Here is an 18,757-nt window from a genome sequence, read left to right on the forward strand (position 1 = left end):
TTTCACGGTGCGGAGCCTCGTTGACAGGAACTCGCATAGTGTTTCTAACATTCTATTTCAAAAGGACCTCTTGGGTAGGATTGACGACTTTTCGATGAACGCCACTTGGATCAACAGTAATATCCGGCCTCTGAATAGGCTGTCTTGACTCTCCTTGTCCACTGGTAACGGTTTGGATAGCTTCCAAAAATTGACCCATAGTAGTACCTATCTGAGCCTTAATCTCTGCCATGTCTGTCTGAATTTGTTCCATGATAAACCTCGAATGTCGGAAAGTCAATTTTGCAGTCTCTGATTCCAAATACAAGTTAAGATGCGAATGAGCTCCTTGTAGAAATGCATGTCATGTATGAATGATAGACCCATATGATGCAATGGTATGTGAATATATTTTATTTTATGAAATGCAATATGGTATAAAGTGGGGGTTACTATAAGGATGCCCCACACATTTCAAGGGATAAACCCAAGGAAACCCTTTAAGAGCTATGGAAAATGATAGATAGATGGAAATCCCTACAGGCTAGGGAATGCGCAGGAGAAAGCACATGGTGACCGTTCAAGACAGTCACCAGGTCTCATGGCCATCGGGAGGCCAATCAACGTGCATTAATGGGGATGTCCTTCGTGGGAAGGACGTGGTCTTGGAAAAAGGATCCCTACAGGATAGGGAATGCATAGATGTAAGCACGGGGTGACTGTTCATGACAGTCACTAAGTCTCATGGCCATCGAGAGGCCAATCAGCATGCATGAGTGGATGTGTCCTTCGTGGGAAAGGACATGTTCTTAAAAATGGGGTCCCTGCAAGCCAGGGAACGCGTAGGAACTCCTGCAAAAATTAAAACGCAAGACGCTCGCAGTATACAAATTGTAAACACATGATAAGCACATAAGTTCTAAGTTCATAGGTTCGACGTAGCGGCTCTAGGGAGCCTACCTTTTTATGGGGGGTTCTAGAAGGTCTCATGGGGTCGTTCATAGCCTCCGAGACTTTTTGTCTCTTCAGATTTTAGAACAACTCATTTTATCCATGAGGTTCGAATTTTTGGGTAGGTTCCCGGAGAGATCAGCTAAGTATCCAGTCCAGCCCTCCACAAAGTCTAGCTTCGTTTCGGACCTTTCCAAATACCTAACCCACTCCGAGTGGAGTTATCAGTGAGATTCGTAAGGCGATTCATGTCCCCTTTTGGTCTCAAAGTTAACTCCCACATTTAAGGTTTAACCGACATAAAAATAGAGCAAATATATAATAATAAAAGCAGATATTTTTAGGCAGATAAAAAACATAAAATAAATAAACAAATAAATAATTTAATATTTATTAAAAGATAAACCTCCCCCAAACCCTAAATGTGGCAACTTGCCAACCCTAAAGTGCGCCACAAACCCTAAACCATAAACCACGAGCCATAAACCTAAACCCACTCAAGCCTTAGGAGCATAATAATTCACTAAAAGTGTTTATCCCCAGCAGAGTCGCCAGCTGTAGCAACCTGCCCTAAAAATTAAATTTAGAGTCGCCACCTATTCTGAAGGGCGAATAGGAAACCCTACGCAGTTTAGAGATCGGGGTAAGATACTATATTCAGGTCGAGGGAAGGTGTTAGGCACCCTCAACCCTTTCCTATGGCTTTGAATCTAAGGTAACAGTTTATGGCTGAAAATTAAGGTTAATAGCTAAGGAAGTGAATAGGGGGAAAATTGAGATTTTAGGGAGGGGGACTCGCCTTGTTGCCAAGTGCCTACGTACCTCCTTATGGAGGATCAGAGTCAACGTAGTTCGGGGACAGGGTTGTACGCCTTAGGATTTGATATTTGATTTGAGATGGTTTTTAGAGGCTTTTTGAGTGGTCTATCGTAGTTTGACAATTTGTAATTTTTGAATGGATTTGAGAAGTATTTTAAGGTTTGGGCGTACAACCCTGGTTTTGATTTATACTATTAACCGCGATAATCGATTGATTCAATTACCATAGTTAACAGATTAATAGTTGTATCATTACCAATTCTAATCGATCGATTCGATTATCACTAATAATGAATTATAGTATTTTTTTTAATAATTTTATGAATTTATTTGTATCATTACCCCTCGTAATCGATTGATTCGATTAAAAAGAATAACGAATTAGAATGAGAGAAACAAAAGATTAATCATCGCGACTAATAAGATAGTCGAAACCATTTAACCAAATAGAAATTAATTATATTTTAATTAAATAATATTTTAACTAAAATTCATTATTGCCCATAGCGATTAATTGATTTAATCGGCACGAACAACAAATTAGAATTTTTTAATATAAATATCACATATTAATTTTATTTATAAAAATAATCATTAATGTAGAAATAATATATTAAAAAAAGAATTAATTAAAACAAATGATTAATTAAAATTAGTTAGTTTATTTTTATTTATATTTTTTGCGCAAGGGGTGCATTTTGTCAAGAGGAAGTAATTTGGAGGGTGTTATTATCAAAGGGGTGAGCCCACTAGCTTTTGGGAGCCCGTTAGATCATGTATGCGCGTGAGCATGGTACCAGGGTGCGCGCTCAGAAGCGTGTACGGTTGGATTTTGCTCTGTTTTTAATCAATGGTCCGCATGTGAAACTGGGTGAGGAACCATGGTAAGCAATTGAGTCTATCATCCCACGAAACGCACCAATCATGTGGCCTGGGAGTGGCCACATGTAACGAGGCTATCGGGTGTGAAGAGATAAGCCTTATCTCTTTATCCTTTCCAATACCCAGAATTAATATCTACCAATACACTCTCTTTACTTTTTTTTTCGTTCAGCATAATAGGAAACAGAAAAAAAAGACAAAAAGTGACAAATCTCTCTCACCTCTCTCTTCGATTATCTCTCTATTATCTCATGCTACCACTCACACATGCATATGAACCTAGAACACAATACACTACGGCGGCGCTATATGAACACACGGCGGCCGGTGCGGCAGCGCATCAATATCTACCCAGAATCACACAAAAATTCAACAGAGGCTATTATCACATCAAGATTCTAAAAGCTAAGTGCATCAGAGCTCACCTTTCGATCTTGACCTTCAGTAACGTGTAAGCTCTTCTCTGATCCTTCTTCTTCTTTGTTTGCAGGTTCGAAATCACGCGCTTGGAGATTGAAGGATTTCCACGATTTCTTCTCTGCTTTGGCTCCGATTTCTCCTTTTTCTCGTTTGTAGGTTCAGTATGAAGGTGAAGATTCGCAGCGGCGCAAGAGTTTTTTTTTTTCAGATCCCCCCTTCTAATTTTCTCTCTCTGTTTTATAGTTAGGGTTAGGAATTTATTTTAGGAAATGTTAGATTAGATTGGTTTTAGAATTTTAGGAATTGATTCAATTAGTTTTAGGATTTGATTGATTTTCATATTCAATGTAAGATTTTTCGGTTGTAATGTATTGTTTTGATTGAATCAAATCTTTTATTTTTGTTTAAGTTTGATTTAAGATTTGATTATGAAATTGGTTGAAATTCATGCTGATTTACGTTTCAATTTCTTTCGGGGCTTGATTTGGATTAGGGTTTGGGTGGTTGCGGCTGCGCAGAGCTATGGAGAAGGTGAACAGTGGCCGGGTCGGTTCTGACCCGGTCCACTCCTGATCCGCGTGTGGCCCAATATTCCTAACTTGTTTCTTTGGCCCAAAAGCAATGGAGTCAGGAAAAACCCAAAAAACTCAATTTTTTTATTACTTAATTGATTAAAACTAATTATCCTAAATATCTATTACTATTAATCTTACTAACCTATTGACCATAATTTTAACAACAAATCGATAATTCTAATATTAACACTAATTAGTAGGGGTGATCGCGGTGCGGTTTGGGCGGTTTTGACGAAAAAAATCATCCGAACCGCAGAGAAAAAATCGTGCGGTTTGGTTTGGTTCGGTTGGCTTTTAAAAAAAATCCGAACCAAACCAAACCAACCTAATGCGGTTTGGTTCGGTGCAGTTGGTTCGGTTTTTTAGAAATATTTTATTGAACCATTCATATACATATAGACGATAACATAACTTTGTATTTAGACATTCATACACTATTAAATAACAACAAAACCCGTCATATTTTGACAATAACTTTCTATTTAATATGTAAAAATTAAACTAGACAAAAGTGGAATAATAAACATAAAATAATAGTATAAAACAATATAAAAATTATTAGAATGAAACAAAAAAAATAGAAGATACGAGAGATTAATTAATGAAGGTGAAAAAGAAAAAACAAAAGAGTTGAGAGATTAGAGAAGAATATGTGCGATAAAAACAAAACTGAAATAGGGAACATTTGCCTAAAAATGAGAAGATTGTTCGTAATCATAAGGTTAAGGTATTATAGATTTAAGTTTGGGTTGGATGTGAGTTAAGTAAAAGTTAGGTTGTAACATAATGCGGTTTGATTCGGTTTGGTTCGGTTTATAAAATACAAACCGCAAACCAAACCAAACGATGCGGTTTTGTTAAAAGATGACCCAAACTAATCCGAACCAAATGCGGTTTTTTGCGGTTTCGGTTTGGTTTGGTTTGGTTTGCGGTTTTCTATTGGGTTGGTTTGGTTTTGATCACCCCTACTAATTAGCAATACTTAAATAGTTCTAATAATAATAATTAATCACCCATTACATTAATACTAATAATAATTAATACCAATAATAGTATTTGGTTAATTTTAATAACTCTAATATTAACTCTAACACCAATTCTAATGATAAGAATTAACAACACCAATAATTCATAGTTAGTAGCAATAAAAGTATTATTTGGAAAAATATAATAAAATGATTAAATGGTGATAAACAGATGGGCCCAAAACAAATTGATTCCAAATGTTTATTATTCACACCTCCATTTTATCTCCACTGATTTATAAGGGAATTTTATAAGAGATCGAGTTTAACAATAGATATATTAAACCCTATGGCCCTTAATTTTTAACACCCTTAATAAATTAAAACAAGGATTAAAACGGGTAAATTTTGGGGTATGACACACAATACTCGAATCATCAACATAGACGTATGCAATGGTTTCTCATATTCAACTCGTTATGATCAAACGAATACTTCAAACTCTTGTAGTCACTTACACACACAAATCTCGATCCAAATAATTAGTGCCTTCAAGTTCCCAACACGGACAAAACAATTCTCAAGTACTTAGCATGATCATCTTCACACTGAAGATACTTATACCTCAAATCAAACTTGCAAAACAAACAAGCTCAAACCAATTTGATCCATCAAAATATCAATCCTCGAAAGTGGATACTTTTCCTTAATTGTCACTTTTCTCAAATGTCTAAAATTAACACAAAGCCTCATAGAACCTTCCTTCTTAGCCAACAAAACACATGCACCCTACGGCGACACACTCGAACGAACAAACTTCTTCTCAAGAAAATCCTTAAGTTGACTTCTCAATTCTTTCAACTCAGAAGTTGGCATCCGATATGGAACCCTCGACACAACCATAGTTCTAGGAACTAAATCTGTCAAAACAGAACTCCAAGACAGAATTCCTCTCTTCGACGATGAATCAATTAAACCTTCAAGAAACACTTATACATATGCACAACTATCCGCAATTCCAACAATCGCTCTTTCTCAAGAACATCCAAAGTCGTCGACAACATAAACAACGTCGTACCACCCAGCACCGACTCATTCACTTCCAATATTATCAAACTAGCCAGATAAGCCTATCACGTCCAATACGATTCCGTCTACTATCAACAAGAGATTAAGGGTGATCAAGTCCTCAATTTGTCAATAGGTAGCCGATAATCATAATAGAGTATAAACTATCAGTACTAACATTAATGATATTCTTTTCCAACTTTTGCTCATAGCATAGAAGCACTATGATTCCATAATTCACAAACCTCTCAAGATCATCTGAACCAGCCAACCCGATGTCTTGTAGCTACGTACCAAAACACTTCTAACAAATCCTAAGAATAAAATTCTTGAGATCCTACTCAACTCTTCATACTCCTAATTCTTACTCGAGTTTCAGAACATTTCCAACAACGACACCTCACACAAGGCTACTCAAACAACAACTTCACAGTCCATCAGTAGCGCTAGAGCATCACAACTTTCTAAATTCCATTCTTTAGAAATAACCAAAATCTACTCCGAGACACTCCAACTTGATTAACAATCAAAGTCTTAAGTCCAAGTCGCCTTCACTTCAGAAAACAACAAATTCCAACAACACTAGTACTGCTGCCCTCAATAGCATACTAACATCTTGCAACTGAAACATATCCGAGAAGCATATCTTCTCCCCCACTTAGCTTCAAACCATTCCTGCATACAACCGACTAGAGGCACAATAAGTACTGACAGTGCTCCACACACTTATCACGTACTAAGGAATTAAACAACATTAGACAACACTGGCCGGACAGACCGACCTGCTCTGATACCACTAATGTAACACCCCAATTCTACCCAAAGCATTTGGGCAAGAAAATATCAGAGTATTAAAATTTCATACAACACAATTAGGATGTTACACTAAGTAACCAAACAAACACCTTGAAAACAAACGGACATCACCGATGCCAAAAGCATACACACCTGCTAATAACATGATACATAACACACGGAAGATATGAACATATATATATATATATATATATATATATATATATATATATATATATATATATATACGTATAGCTCTCACTCTCAAAGAGGAGTTTTCCAAAATAAAGTGTTTACAATACACAATGGCACGTTATCACATATACATGTTCAAAAGAGTCATATACAAATAAATAACAACAGACTCCCGACTACCCAGTGTTACATATCAGAGCGACCGACAAGACCAACTGGAGAACTACCTCTTCCAAAAGACTCCCAAAGCGGCTAATCTGCAGGATGCCACTCAAGCATCAAATCAGCAGAAGGGTGAGAATATAATTCATAATGAAAGCATGACAATTATAGTAATGCCAACAAGTATCATCAAGAATCATACAACAAAGTAATCCACTCATTCAACCACAATCAATATATAAGTAATGTGACACATGAATGATAACATAAATTATACAGACCGACAATGATGAATGAGACTCGACTATGCATATGCATGTGGTACCAAATCCGGAGTAAAACTCCCCTTGTCATTATGACAAATACACCTTTGCCGAGCATTATGCTGGGACTTCTTTCCCTCAGGAAAATACACCTTTGTCGAGCATTAAGCTACGACTAAATGTCATCGAGCATTTAGCCCCCACTAATGACCTCTTGCCACTCGGGCAAATACACCTTTTTACCGAGCATTAAGCCCCCACTGGTAATAATTGCAAATTCAGGCCACCTGCTAATAGCATTCCGCCATTAACGTAATGAAATGTTATGCTGTGCAAATATATGACTCTATTACACGACAACAACATCATCAACAATATAACACGGTCACATACCCACGTTACACCGTTTATATTCTATCCAAAAGGATACATCACCAATTAATAACATAGTTATCAATTACATCACACATAATTACCACACAGGCATTAATAAGCACACAGCACACATTCACCGTCAAAACATACTAGCCACATCGGCATAAATGATCGCATAATTGCATCACATCAATTAATATTGGCCATTGGCCCACAACTCCATCAATACATCATCAACAAGTTGTAATAACAACAATTCAACAATGATAATACATCATTCTCATAACAACAATTACTTGCCATAAGGCCACACATCATGTTAATAACAAACAACCAAACATTGTCACATATCAAGAATGAACATTCATTATAACACATATGAGCATGATCTCATGTTACCGACAACTAATCACATACCTCGTACCAATACGATAACATTCACACAACACATCATCATGATTTATCATGCACTAGTTCACAAAACCATTTATGAAAATCAACCACCCACTACTACATCCTACATCATTAACAATTACCACCAAGCACTAGGATTATTTACCAATCATATCGCGTATATAAACAATTATGTGTTTTTCATCAACAACACCCCATAACCAATTAATAACAAGCTAACCAAGCCTATACTATCATATAGAACATCCTACTAGCTTCCTAACACTTCGAACGGCGTACAAAACGGAGCTACGGTTCAAGAGTTACGAAGTTTCAAAGTTTTGGAAAAACAGAAAAAGCTGCTGTCCGCTTCAGCTCCGCTCAACGGACCTTCGCAGAGAATTTTCTGCAACAGAACCTCCGCTCAGCGGACCCACCTCCGCTCAGCGGACCTGCGTAAACCCAGAAAAAACCAGAACGAACCAGAACAGTTTTAACCCTCTTATACCCACCAAAACCACTCCAAAACATCATTATAACACCAATACAACACATACAAACCATAGAAACAACCTAACATCAAACTTTTCATGGTTGATTCATCAATCTATCTCAAAACCTAACTTTTATCCAAACTCAATCAAGCCATAGAAATGGAAAAGAAAGCATGATCAATGAAGGTATCTATCATCATACTACACATACACACCACAAAATCATGTTTATAACTTCTAAACTCACAAAACTCACAATCCACCATTGTTGGTCAAGCATAGAAATAAACAAGAACAAGAACAAGACTATAAGAATCATACATCCAAGATAAATTAGATTCACCCCCTTACCTTGCTATTGTGACGATCGGCAATCGATTCGGTTGAGAATCCACCAATCTCCACTTTTTCTTCTTCTCCTCTTCTTCTCCTTTCTCTCTTCTCTTTTTGTTTCCATCCTCTTTCCTTTCTCACAAATATCTCCTTCTTATAAGGAAAATATTTATCCCGCGGAAATGACCAAAATGCCCCTGCGCTCAAATATCGTTCAAACGTCCCAAAACGCGGAATATTACCTTAATGATATTTCTAGTATCAAAAATATGAAAACCTTCAATTAAATATTAGCCCGCCATTCCGAACTAATACCGACTGAAACGACTCCAAAAACGGTAAAATTCCAATAAACGTCACAAACGTCCAAATTAAGCATATACTTATTTTCCGGGCGTTACACACACCAAAATGAATACATAATATATGTACAATAATCATAGCATACAATAGCATTTATCATTCTTCACACTTCATAAATTGAATAAGTTCCACAATTAGTCCACACACACAACAAGATTACTACATAAGCAACCACATCAATTCAAACAATCACATAGCATGTAATGCGACTCGAATGAAATTAATGTGACTCAAATGCATGTGGTACCATGTGAGTCTCAAGCTCATCGGTCCCGATCGAAACCAGAGCCACGCTTCCGATTTGGAAAAGAACAAAGCCACAATTATGAACTCAAAGTTTCACCGCTTATGTTTCAAAGCCACCATGTGAATCCAAAGTTTCATCACTTATGTTTCAAAGCCAACCATTGTGAACCCAAAGTTTCACCGCTTATGTTTCAAAGCCAACTATTGTGAACCCAAAGTTTCACCGCTTATGTTTCAAAGTCAACCATGAATGCATGTACAATTATTACCAAACATATGCAATTAAGATTATCATACAATTGTAACATACCACACACCACAATAATTCACACAATGAATTATCCACCAATTGTACACAACACACATATCAAATAACAATCATAACAATTAGCATATATTCAGTCACACTCATCATGAATATCATACCACATATCATGCCAACAATTGTCATTCATCATTTACAAACTCATAGCATACATAAAGATAATTACATGGTTTTCAAAAAACAGCACCATAATTAATTCATTAAGTGTTAAACATTCCTATCATATCATATAGAATATCAAATTAGCATCCTAATGCTTCGAACGACAAACAGAGTTAAAGATCAAAAGTTATGCACATTTGAATTTTCATAAAACAGGACGTTTTCGCCCAGCGAAAGAATTGGCTTGACCGGCACTCCAAGTCAGTAGCTTGGTCACAAAAAAACCAAACTCGCCCGCTGCTCGCCCGAAGCTCACTCGCCCACTGCTCGCCCGGCGGAAGACACCAGACAGCAAAATTTTGTGCGTTTTCAGCACTTTCAATACCAACTCAAATTTGATTTTTGCCAACCAATACTCATCCAAACCACAATTTAACACAAATAAAAGGTTCCTAAACATGTTCCTAATCATGTGTTCACATATAAACATCATCAAACATGATTAATAGCACAAATTCCATTATTTTAACATAAACCCTAACATTTAGAAATCTATGAAAATAGAGTAATGAAATACCTATTATGTTACTACTCATGGCATACATATATAGTCAAGATAATGGGAATTATCCCCCTTACCTCAAGTTAAAATCTCTTCCTCTTCAAGTTTCTACAAAATCCTCTTCTCTTCTCTTCTCTCTTTTATTATCTTCTATTCTCCAAAAGCTAATGTTATGAAAATGACCTAACCCAACTCTGACTATCTCATTTCTTTCTAATTGGACTTGGCTACCCCATTATATCTTAACTAATTAGGCCCATTAACATATTATCTCATGATATTACTAATAGTCTAAATAATATAATTAGCACAAAAATGAAGGTGGAGAAAAACACAAGAAATGAGGGGATTGAATTGTGTTCTTTATCACATTAAAAGTCCCTTTCTCATAAATTCTTTTCTTTCTCTTAGTATCTCATCTTTTGGATATGCTTTAATTTTGCGGAAGCATGTTTGGAATGGAGTTGCATAACCAATGAGATGTTCATTTTAACTTATTTATATCATCAGAACTTTTGACTTATCTCAGTACAGTTCTGAAGACATTCTGCGTGAATGTTCTGAGTTAAATGCATTGTACATAAACTAAAAGACACGTTCATTTTTATCGTGGTTCACCTTCTGAATAAGGCTACCTCCACTCCACCCTCCTCAGGTGATTTGCCTCTCAACAGAGGACTTAATCCACTATAATCAAACTTGATTACACCTGCACCATTAACGGTCGTGACTAATAACCTGCATAGCCAACTGTTGTGACTAACCCTGCACAAGCTACCCGTGAGTGACTAACCCCCAAATGACTGAATCGTTCAGTGATCTCATCGAGATATAATATTCATCAATCTAGTAACCTGCACAACCCAACTACTCGTGACTAATTGCAATGGATTATTCAGTGATCTGATCCACAGATATAACATCCATTGACTCCTGCACAACCAACTGTTGTGACTAACCATAGATGATGAACCGTTCAGTGATCCCATCAGGATATAACGTTCCTCGATCTTCTGGAGATTATAAGTGTGCTTCTTAGTTAAGCAGATTATCTACTATTCTAAGTGCATATATTTACGACACACTGACTGGAAGTCACTTCTGGTGCCTAAACAATCTATCAGGAGTTTCTAAGATATAACACACTACGAGCAACAACTCTATGTGTTTTACATTTATTACAAGAATTGAAACGTATTCTTGCAGTCTTCTTTTCTTCAACTTCTGGATGAGATCTTCTTCTTCATCTGAAAGTAGATTAAGAGCAGCAGCTCCTGTATTGATTTCTTCTTTCAGTCTTGGTCTTTTCTTCTCTGAATAGGGATATTAGAGCTTCATCTCTTGAAATTAATTCCTTCTTGTAAGACCATCTTCTTTTCATCTTCATAAGCATATATGGAGCATCAGCTCTCATGTCGATTTATTCTTGTGCGTAAATCTTCATCTTCTTCTTGAATACTGATCATTAATCTTGTTACAGCTGATAACACATTTAATGAACATAAGCAAACATGAAACATTCTCGAGCAACAACTCAGTGTATTCATTTTCTCTAGTCATTCAATGTGAGCAATATATGAACTGATCAAGTATTAGTGGATTTCTCAAAACTCCATTGGAGGATACTGCTTAACAGCTGAAGTTTCTTTTTCACACTTTTATGTTTTCTTCACATAGGCTTATAGTTAGTGTATATCAACACTATGGATTAATTCATCACATATTCAGTATGTGTCGCCTCATGTGTAACTTCTGAAGCATGATTTCACATTTTTCTTTTACGCTTTCATGCTCAGCTATTCTTCTACAGATTTTCTTTCAAGATCTCTCGTTTGCTGCACTCTATAGATGTACCATAGATACATACTATGATGCACACTCTGGACACAAACCTTCAGGTTTGAAGTTGGATCTATTTATAGAGCTTGGTATGTCACCGTTAGAATCTAGACGTTTAGATTTGTTTGAATATTTGCTTTGAATGCTTTGTCTCGATTGAATCATGAATGACAAGTGTTGTTCACGGTAGAGCCTTATCTCTAGTGTGATGATGATAGTTGGTAGCGTATTTCCTTGGTTTGTCTTTTCCAAAGCGATGCATGTGAGTTGCTTCTTCAATCAACCTTGGGAGTTATTCCATTTATTGTTACAACCGTTTTTCTCATGATGATGTTTGTAACGATTTTTCTTTTGATTCTGAACCTTTGTATTTTATCTATTTTGTAGGCAGAAGTTGTACTTTCCTTTACTCGTTCACGTGTGACTTTGTTTTTGTAGCTTTTATATGTCACTACGTTACTCTATCAGAACTTCTGATCTTTTATTCATGTGATCTTCTTGATGTAACGGGTCTTCATGTATATTGATATTTCTTATTTAATTCCTTGAAGCTTGTCTGAGTTTCTTTCTGATGTTGTGCTTGTTGTATGTGAACGTTGATGTTGCTTGTTCTTCTGAGTGGGCTTGTTTTTCATTTGCTTATTTTGCTTCTGATCTGCTGACTTTGGCTTGTTTGACGTGTTCTTAATCAGAACATCTGATGAATGATGTTTAGCTTCGTCAATCTTATGGATGTTTGATTCCTTATATACTCTTTCATATCTAAGCCAGTTTCTGATGTAGTCATTGTACTCTTGTACTGATGAATCTTGTATAAGGATTTAAGCTTAACATCTGCACACTAAATGAAACCATTAGTAGTAAAATTGTTACTCATAAAATATATGTTCGTTATCATCAAAACCAGATTCTGAACATAGATTCTCAATCTTGTTCCAACAAAAAACACCAATTATACTAATAACTCAATTAGCCAACGTAACACAACAATACACATAATCAATTAATTAAATAATTATTATACTACAATATAACTAAATAAGTAAATAATTAATAAAACACCAAATAACATTAATTAAATAAATAACTAATAAAATCAGGATGTTACACAGATTGGGAGCACCGCATGGTTCATGCCGAGGCTTGGGCGACCACATCAGAGAGGGACTGAAGTTGCGTCGACGGATACATCATCTGGTACACAAAGTGTCACACCCATACATGCTTCCCACCGCACATGAATCACCGTCCAGACCAGCCCATGAGGAGATTTTTCGGACTCATCAGGTTCAGATGGACCACACTAACGATGTTCTTCCTCGGTGTCGTGAGATAGCTGACATGGCACGGCAAACATTGTCGATGGTTTATTCCGTGAGGGGTCTGACGGCAAGCCTCAAGTGGAGAGTATAATTAAGGTTGCAGAGGAGGCATTTTTGTACCATAGAAACCGTGCTAGGACATATGAGGCACTTAAGGGTTGAGGCAGAGTAGCCAACTGGTGGACGCAGAGGTGGAGACGGGACCAGAGGCAGAGGAGAGGCGCAAGATGATGTCTGACTCACACATTAGTGATACCTGTGTTTTTTTAATATTTGTATTTTGATTTCATTTATGTACGTTACTTTGATTATGTATTCAACATTATGGCCAACGATTTATATGATGTATTTTTTTGGTGTAATATTTACTATTGCCTTTAAATTACATTACTTTAATTTATTATAATATGAGTTTCCATTGTTGTTATAAAAATTGAGTTTTTGGGTGAAATGTATGTGATTTGAAAATATAGCAGACTGTTCCGTAGGTACTTCTACGGAACACTCGTTTTTAACACGTTTCGTAGATGTACCTACGAAAAGAAACAAATTTTTTTTTAAAAATGTGTTTCCGAATGTGAATCTACAAAAATAGAGGACATAATTGAAATTTCGCCAAGTGGCTGAAAGATTAAGGGGTGGATTGAGATTTTCTAATGTATATGCTCATGGATATTGATAACATACAACAAAAAATTATTTTTTTATTTTTGGGATCTTTTAATATAATTTATTTTTCTTGTTGAAAAAAGTTTTTTTAAAAGGTTGTTTTTTCATTTTGGGATTTTAAAATTTTTTGTTGAAAAAACTTTTTATAAATAGTTGTTAAATTTTGAAATTTTTAACAGATTTTTTTTATTTTTCAAAATTAGATTTTTTTTCTTTTATTTGAAGCTTATGGTACCTTTTGAATTTTGGGGCCTATGTATTTGAAGTCTTATTATTCTTAGACTTTTTTAGGCCCAAATTAACTAGCCCCTTGAATTGGAAGGAGAGAACAAGAATACATTACATAGTTTTTTTTTTCTATTCAATTTCATGTACATAGCTAAATTTACATGTACTCCAAATTACACATTCAAATTTACAAGGACTCCAAACTACACCACCTAAAAGTACTATTTACTATCTTGGATTTTGATATTCTAGCAATATTTACACCAAACACAACCTAAGTAATATGTTACTGTACACAACTACTTACACTATACTAATTCATAGATACTTGATATGTCTATTCTGCAGTATAAATTCCAAGCCCCTCTTGTTGAGGGAAGGAAGGTAGATACTTAACAGTTTCTTTTTTACATGTATGCATTTTTCAGTTTGACTTGAAACACGGCGAAAATAGTGCGAATATACACAAGAGAGGACAGTTAAGAATATGATCTGATCAACTTAAAATTCTGAAAAGATCGGTTTTTGAAAAAACTTCCGAGGAGAAATCCGATTGTTGTGCCTTGAGGTGGCTTTGGTGAAAGACTAGAGTTATGTTTCACCTGCAGTACTGTATCGCCAATCTGTCTGCGGATTGAATCGATAATCTTTGGATCGACAGTGTTACCAGTTACATCGGTGACGTAAAATGTGTCTTTTGCTTTCCCGTTTTCTGTTGATATTTCTGCTCTTTTGATGCATAAACTGTTCTCCCGGAAAATCCTTGTGATATCTGAGAGAAGTCCTACACGATCTTCCGTGCATAACTCCAGCTCCATCCCCTGCATATAAACATACCTTAGTATACCAAAGAGCAAGGCCTAGAACTTTCGAGTGCTTCATTTTATCGTACCTCTGATGCCCGCCTCTCGATTGCCGCTTCAAGACATTGTATAAGCCGTTCTCTCTCGGCCTCTGAGCTTATCGGAAAGCCATCAACGTGTCGAATATAAAACTCCTAGATAACATGAAAAATTCCCAATCAGGTAAAAATTTATGCAGCAAATGCAAATTACGTAACCCAACAGCATGCAACGAAATATCGGCTAACCTGATAAGCCCCGGTCCTTTCTGTCTGAACCACACCATGAAAAACTACATACTGCATGTCGGTTAAAGTGCAAACAATATCGAACAATAGCTTTGGTCGATCTTTGGCTCTCATGATAACCACAGTGTAATCCCTTTCAATACAGTCTGATACAGTTACATGTGGAAACGGTCTTTTATCTCTTTCTCCGAGTCCGGCTTTTTCAACCCTTTCGTAGTCCCTGTCAGCAAACATAATCTGATGTAATCGTCTATCCCTATACATAACTCCAGGATGTGAAAGTGCTGTTTTAGCTGTCTTTGGATCGTCACTTCCCCTGAGGACATTGCAAAGCAAATTCTTTATTATGGAGAGACGGGACGGATCCTCGATGGCACATCCACTTGAATCATCAGTCACATGAACGACTGCTGCAGCCCTCGTATTATGCGTCCAAATCTCGGCAGTAACCACGTTACAGTGAAGGTCTGCGAGCACCGCACAGATTTCAGATAGTAAACCAGGTCTGTCTGTGCCTGTAAGTTCAATAACAGTGTGCTCTTCGGTAGGTACGACCCCAACAGACTCTCTCATCGACGTTGCAAAGCTCGGATTCTTTTCAAGTCTCTACAAAATTAGAAAGGTAAGAAAATCAGAAACTACAAGGTTTTTTTTACAATCTATAATTGAAGGACTACATATTAGTTTGGCGAGATTCATAGATATAACAAAGAATACAAAAATTGTCATTTTCTCAGAACCTAGGAAGCAAAGACATCAGAAACACGACACCATCACAGACATGCCGACACCAGTAATAATTTGAAAAAGTGAATAAATTAATCATAATAACAAGTGTCAGTGTTGTGTTGGTTTCGGACATCGACACTGACACGGGCACACATTTTTCAGAGGTATTGATGCTACAGAGCTTAGAACCAAATTTTTGGAGGGAAAATAGAGGGATCAAAATTTCTAGAAGATCGAAAGAGAAATAAAATCTATGAACTAAACTAGTACGGCAGCGATAAGGAAAGTTTATGTTTATCATCCTCTGTTACATGCGTTTCAAACAGTATATCCGCCAGATAAGAATCCAGCAGGTTCATACACACACCCTTTGCTCAAAGAATACAGAAAACCAAAGGAATTTTGTATAGAAAAAAATTATAATCGAACGATACGCAGAACACAAGGGTAAAACAATGCAAAAGCTCCCAGGGATTGATTGATTATGTTACCAAAATCAAAACCAAAACCAAATTCACATGAGCATATTTTCTAATACCGTTGTCCTGCTTACTTAACTTGAAGATTTCTATCAAAGGACGGTAAAATCACCCTTCCACAGAGATGGTGCAACAAAAATAAGCGTCAATTGAAGCATTCAAGAAATGGCAAATACACAACTTCCTACCCTCTGAATATAATCAATGACTTCCTTGTCTTTGATCTTGCTTCCATTTCGATCCGTCACATTAAACACTGAAAAAAACAAAAAAATCAAATTAATTCACTAGGATCAGAAGCAAAGCTAATATTAATTATAAAAAAATATAAATTTGTTTTGTTTCCACAATTGACTCTGCCTGCCAATACTTAAGAGCTAATTTTATCGGTGTCAGTGTCAGTATCGGGTGTCTGTGTCTGATTTCATAGGTTAAAAGAGGAAATTACCATCCATGAACCAAACCCCATCAGAGGAGATATAAGCCTTTTTTATCACAAGGTTCATATCTGAAATAACTTGGACTACATCCAGTAGTATCCCATGTTTGTTAACACTGTCAACCTGCAAAACAAACAATCCTATTGAGTTTTTTAAAAAAGGGTAAATTGAAAGAAAAAGTTAAATAATATGTTAAGAATTGTAATTAAGTCTAACTCAACCCGACAAAATCGGTTTGTAAGATGAAGATTGCCCATTAATAAGTATATGTTCAGATCATATATTATCTGATATAGGACTCTTAACACACACCCTCCTGCCCAGAACAGGACATCTGGAGTGTGCAAATAAACGATGGGTGGCCTGATATCGTAAAAATCTGATAGCAGGTTGTCCACCAGATTTCAAACCAGACTCTAATACCATGTTAAGAATTGTGGTTGACTCAAACTCAATCCTACAAAACCGGTTCATAACCGGCTTGTAGGGTCAACATAAGGGACTCTTAAACATAATTCTTATGTTGATAACTATTTTTTGTGGAACCTAAGGAAAGGAAAAAGCTACAAGCCATACCTTAATAACAGTGGCGTTTTCACATGCATTATTGTCAATCACAACCCTACATAACAAGAACCTAGTTAGCAAAAACAATATCAATTCAACACACATACATATTCATATAGATTATCTTGATTTCAACCCTCCAATTTCTAGGAAGAATCAAACAAAGATCTACAAAAATAAGAGGAAAAATTGAAGAAATAAAACAAGCTTAAAACAAGCTTAATTGAAACAAAATACAAACACCCTTCTTAGAAACATGAATGAAAAATGAATAATAACAATAATAATAATACCTAGGTGGATTCATCCTCCTTATGAGCTTAGCATATTCATCATCCATATTTGATTTTATGTAAGTATATAATAATATCTAAGTATGTACAATTTAGAGAGTGATTGAAAAAATATGGAGAGTCAAGAAATTTGGAGTGAGTTATATATATTGATGAGAGATTTGAAGAAGAGAACCTAAAATTCTCCCACAACCAAGGAAAGAGAAAGAACATAAAAAAGTGAAGTAGGTGAGTGGTACTTTGAATCTGTTATGTGTTTTCAAGTTTTATATTCGGATATATTTGGCGGTGTGGAAAGTGTATGTATATGTAGTGTGTAATTTACGCTTCTAATTTGTTATAAAGATACCTTTCCCAATGAATTGAAGTTTATCATGGTTTTATTGGTTAGATTCCACTTCGGTAAGATGTGGATATGATGTATGTTTGTTAAGATAGCAATTTGCTTATTTTAGAGGAGTATACTTTATTTAGTTTAGTGGAGTTAAATTCTTTCTTTTTTGAGTTTTTGGTAGATTCTTTTTATTATAGATGGTAGCCGAAAAGATGTTTCGGTTCAAAGTAAGGTAGGATGTTTAAGTATGATAGTAAATCCGCATCGTTTAGGTCGGTTTTGCTAAAATCGGCCAAAAAATGGAGCGGAGTGGGTGTAGGTTTAAAATTTTGATCTGCCTTAAAAAAATGAGGATAGGGCGTGGCGGACCTGCGGACATTGCATCTTTAAAGTTTAAAATTAAAAAAAAAATATATGTTAATGTTCACTTCTGCAAAAGACCGCAAAAAATTGAGCGAGACGGAACTGACATATTATAGGGTATAGATCTAAAATCTTGA

The 18,757-nt window shown here is 36.0% G+C and overlaps 1 protein-coding gene across 1 annotated transcript; it reads right to left on the minus strand.

Moving 5' to 3' along the window:
* Window positions 1-14,412: 14,412 nt before the first annotated feature.
* LOC131631962 (ACT domain-containing protein ACR6-like) lies at window positions 14,413-18,214 on the minus strand. The gene is made up of 7 exons (XM_058902725.1): window positions 17,924-18,214; window positions 17,640-17,685; window positions 17,072-17,186; window positions 16,812-16,879; window positions 15,416-16,021; window positions 15,218-15,322; window positions 14,413-15,146 (listed from the first exon to the last, which is right to left on the minus strand). The coding sequence occupies exons 1-7, from the start codon at window positions 17,968-17,970 to the stop codon at window positions 14,805-14,807; spliced, it is 1,329 nt and encodes a 442-aa protein (XP_058758708.1). The 5' UTR covers window positions 17,971-18,214; the 3' UTR covers window positions 14,413-14,804.
* Window positions 18,215-18,757: the final 543 nt, after the last annotated feature.

This window comes from Vicia villosa, unplaced genomic scaffold (genome assembly GCF_029867415.1).
Source record: "Vicia villosa cultivar HV-30 ecotype Madison, WI unplaced genomic scaffold, Vvil1.0 ctg.000892F_1_1, whole genome shotgun sequence".
In the NCBI taxonomy this organism is placed as follows: domain Eukaryota; kingdom Viridiplantae; phylum Streptophyta; class Magnoliopsida; order Fabales; family Fabaceae; genus Vicia; species Vicia villosa.

Coding starts and splice junctions, on each gene's coding strand:
- LOC131631962 (XM_058902725.1), bottom strand. CDS start 17,970: ATGGATGATGAATATGCTAAGCTCATAAGGAGGATGAATCCACCTAG. Junction 16,022..16,811: donor TCATTGATTATATTCAGAGG/GTAGGAAGTTGT, acceptor CTAATTTTGTAG/AGACTTGAAAAGAATCCGAG. Junction 15,147..15,217: donor TCGAGAGGCGGGCATCAGAG/GTACGATAAAAT, acceptor GTTTATATGCAG/GGGATGGAGCTGGAGTTATG.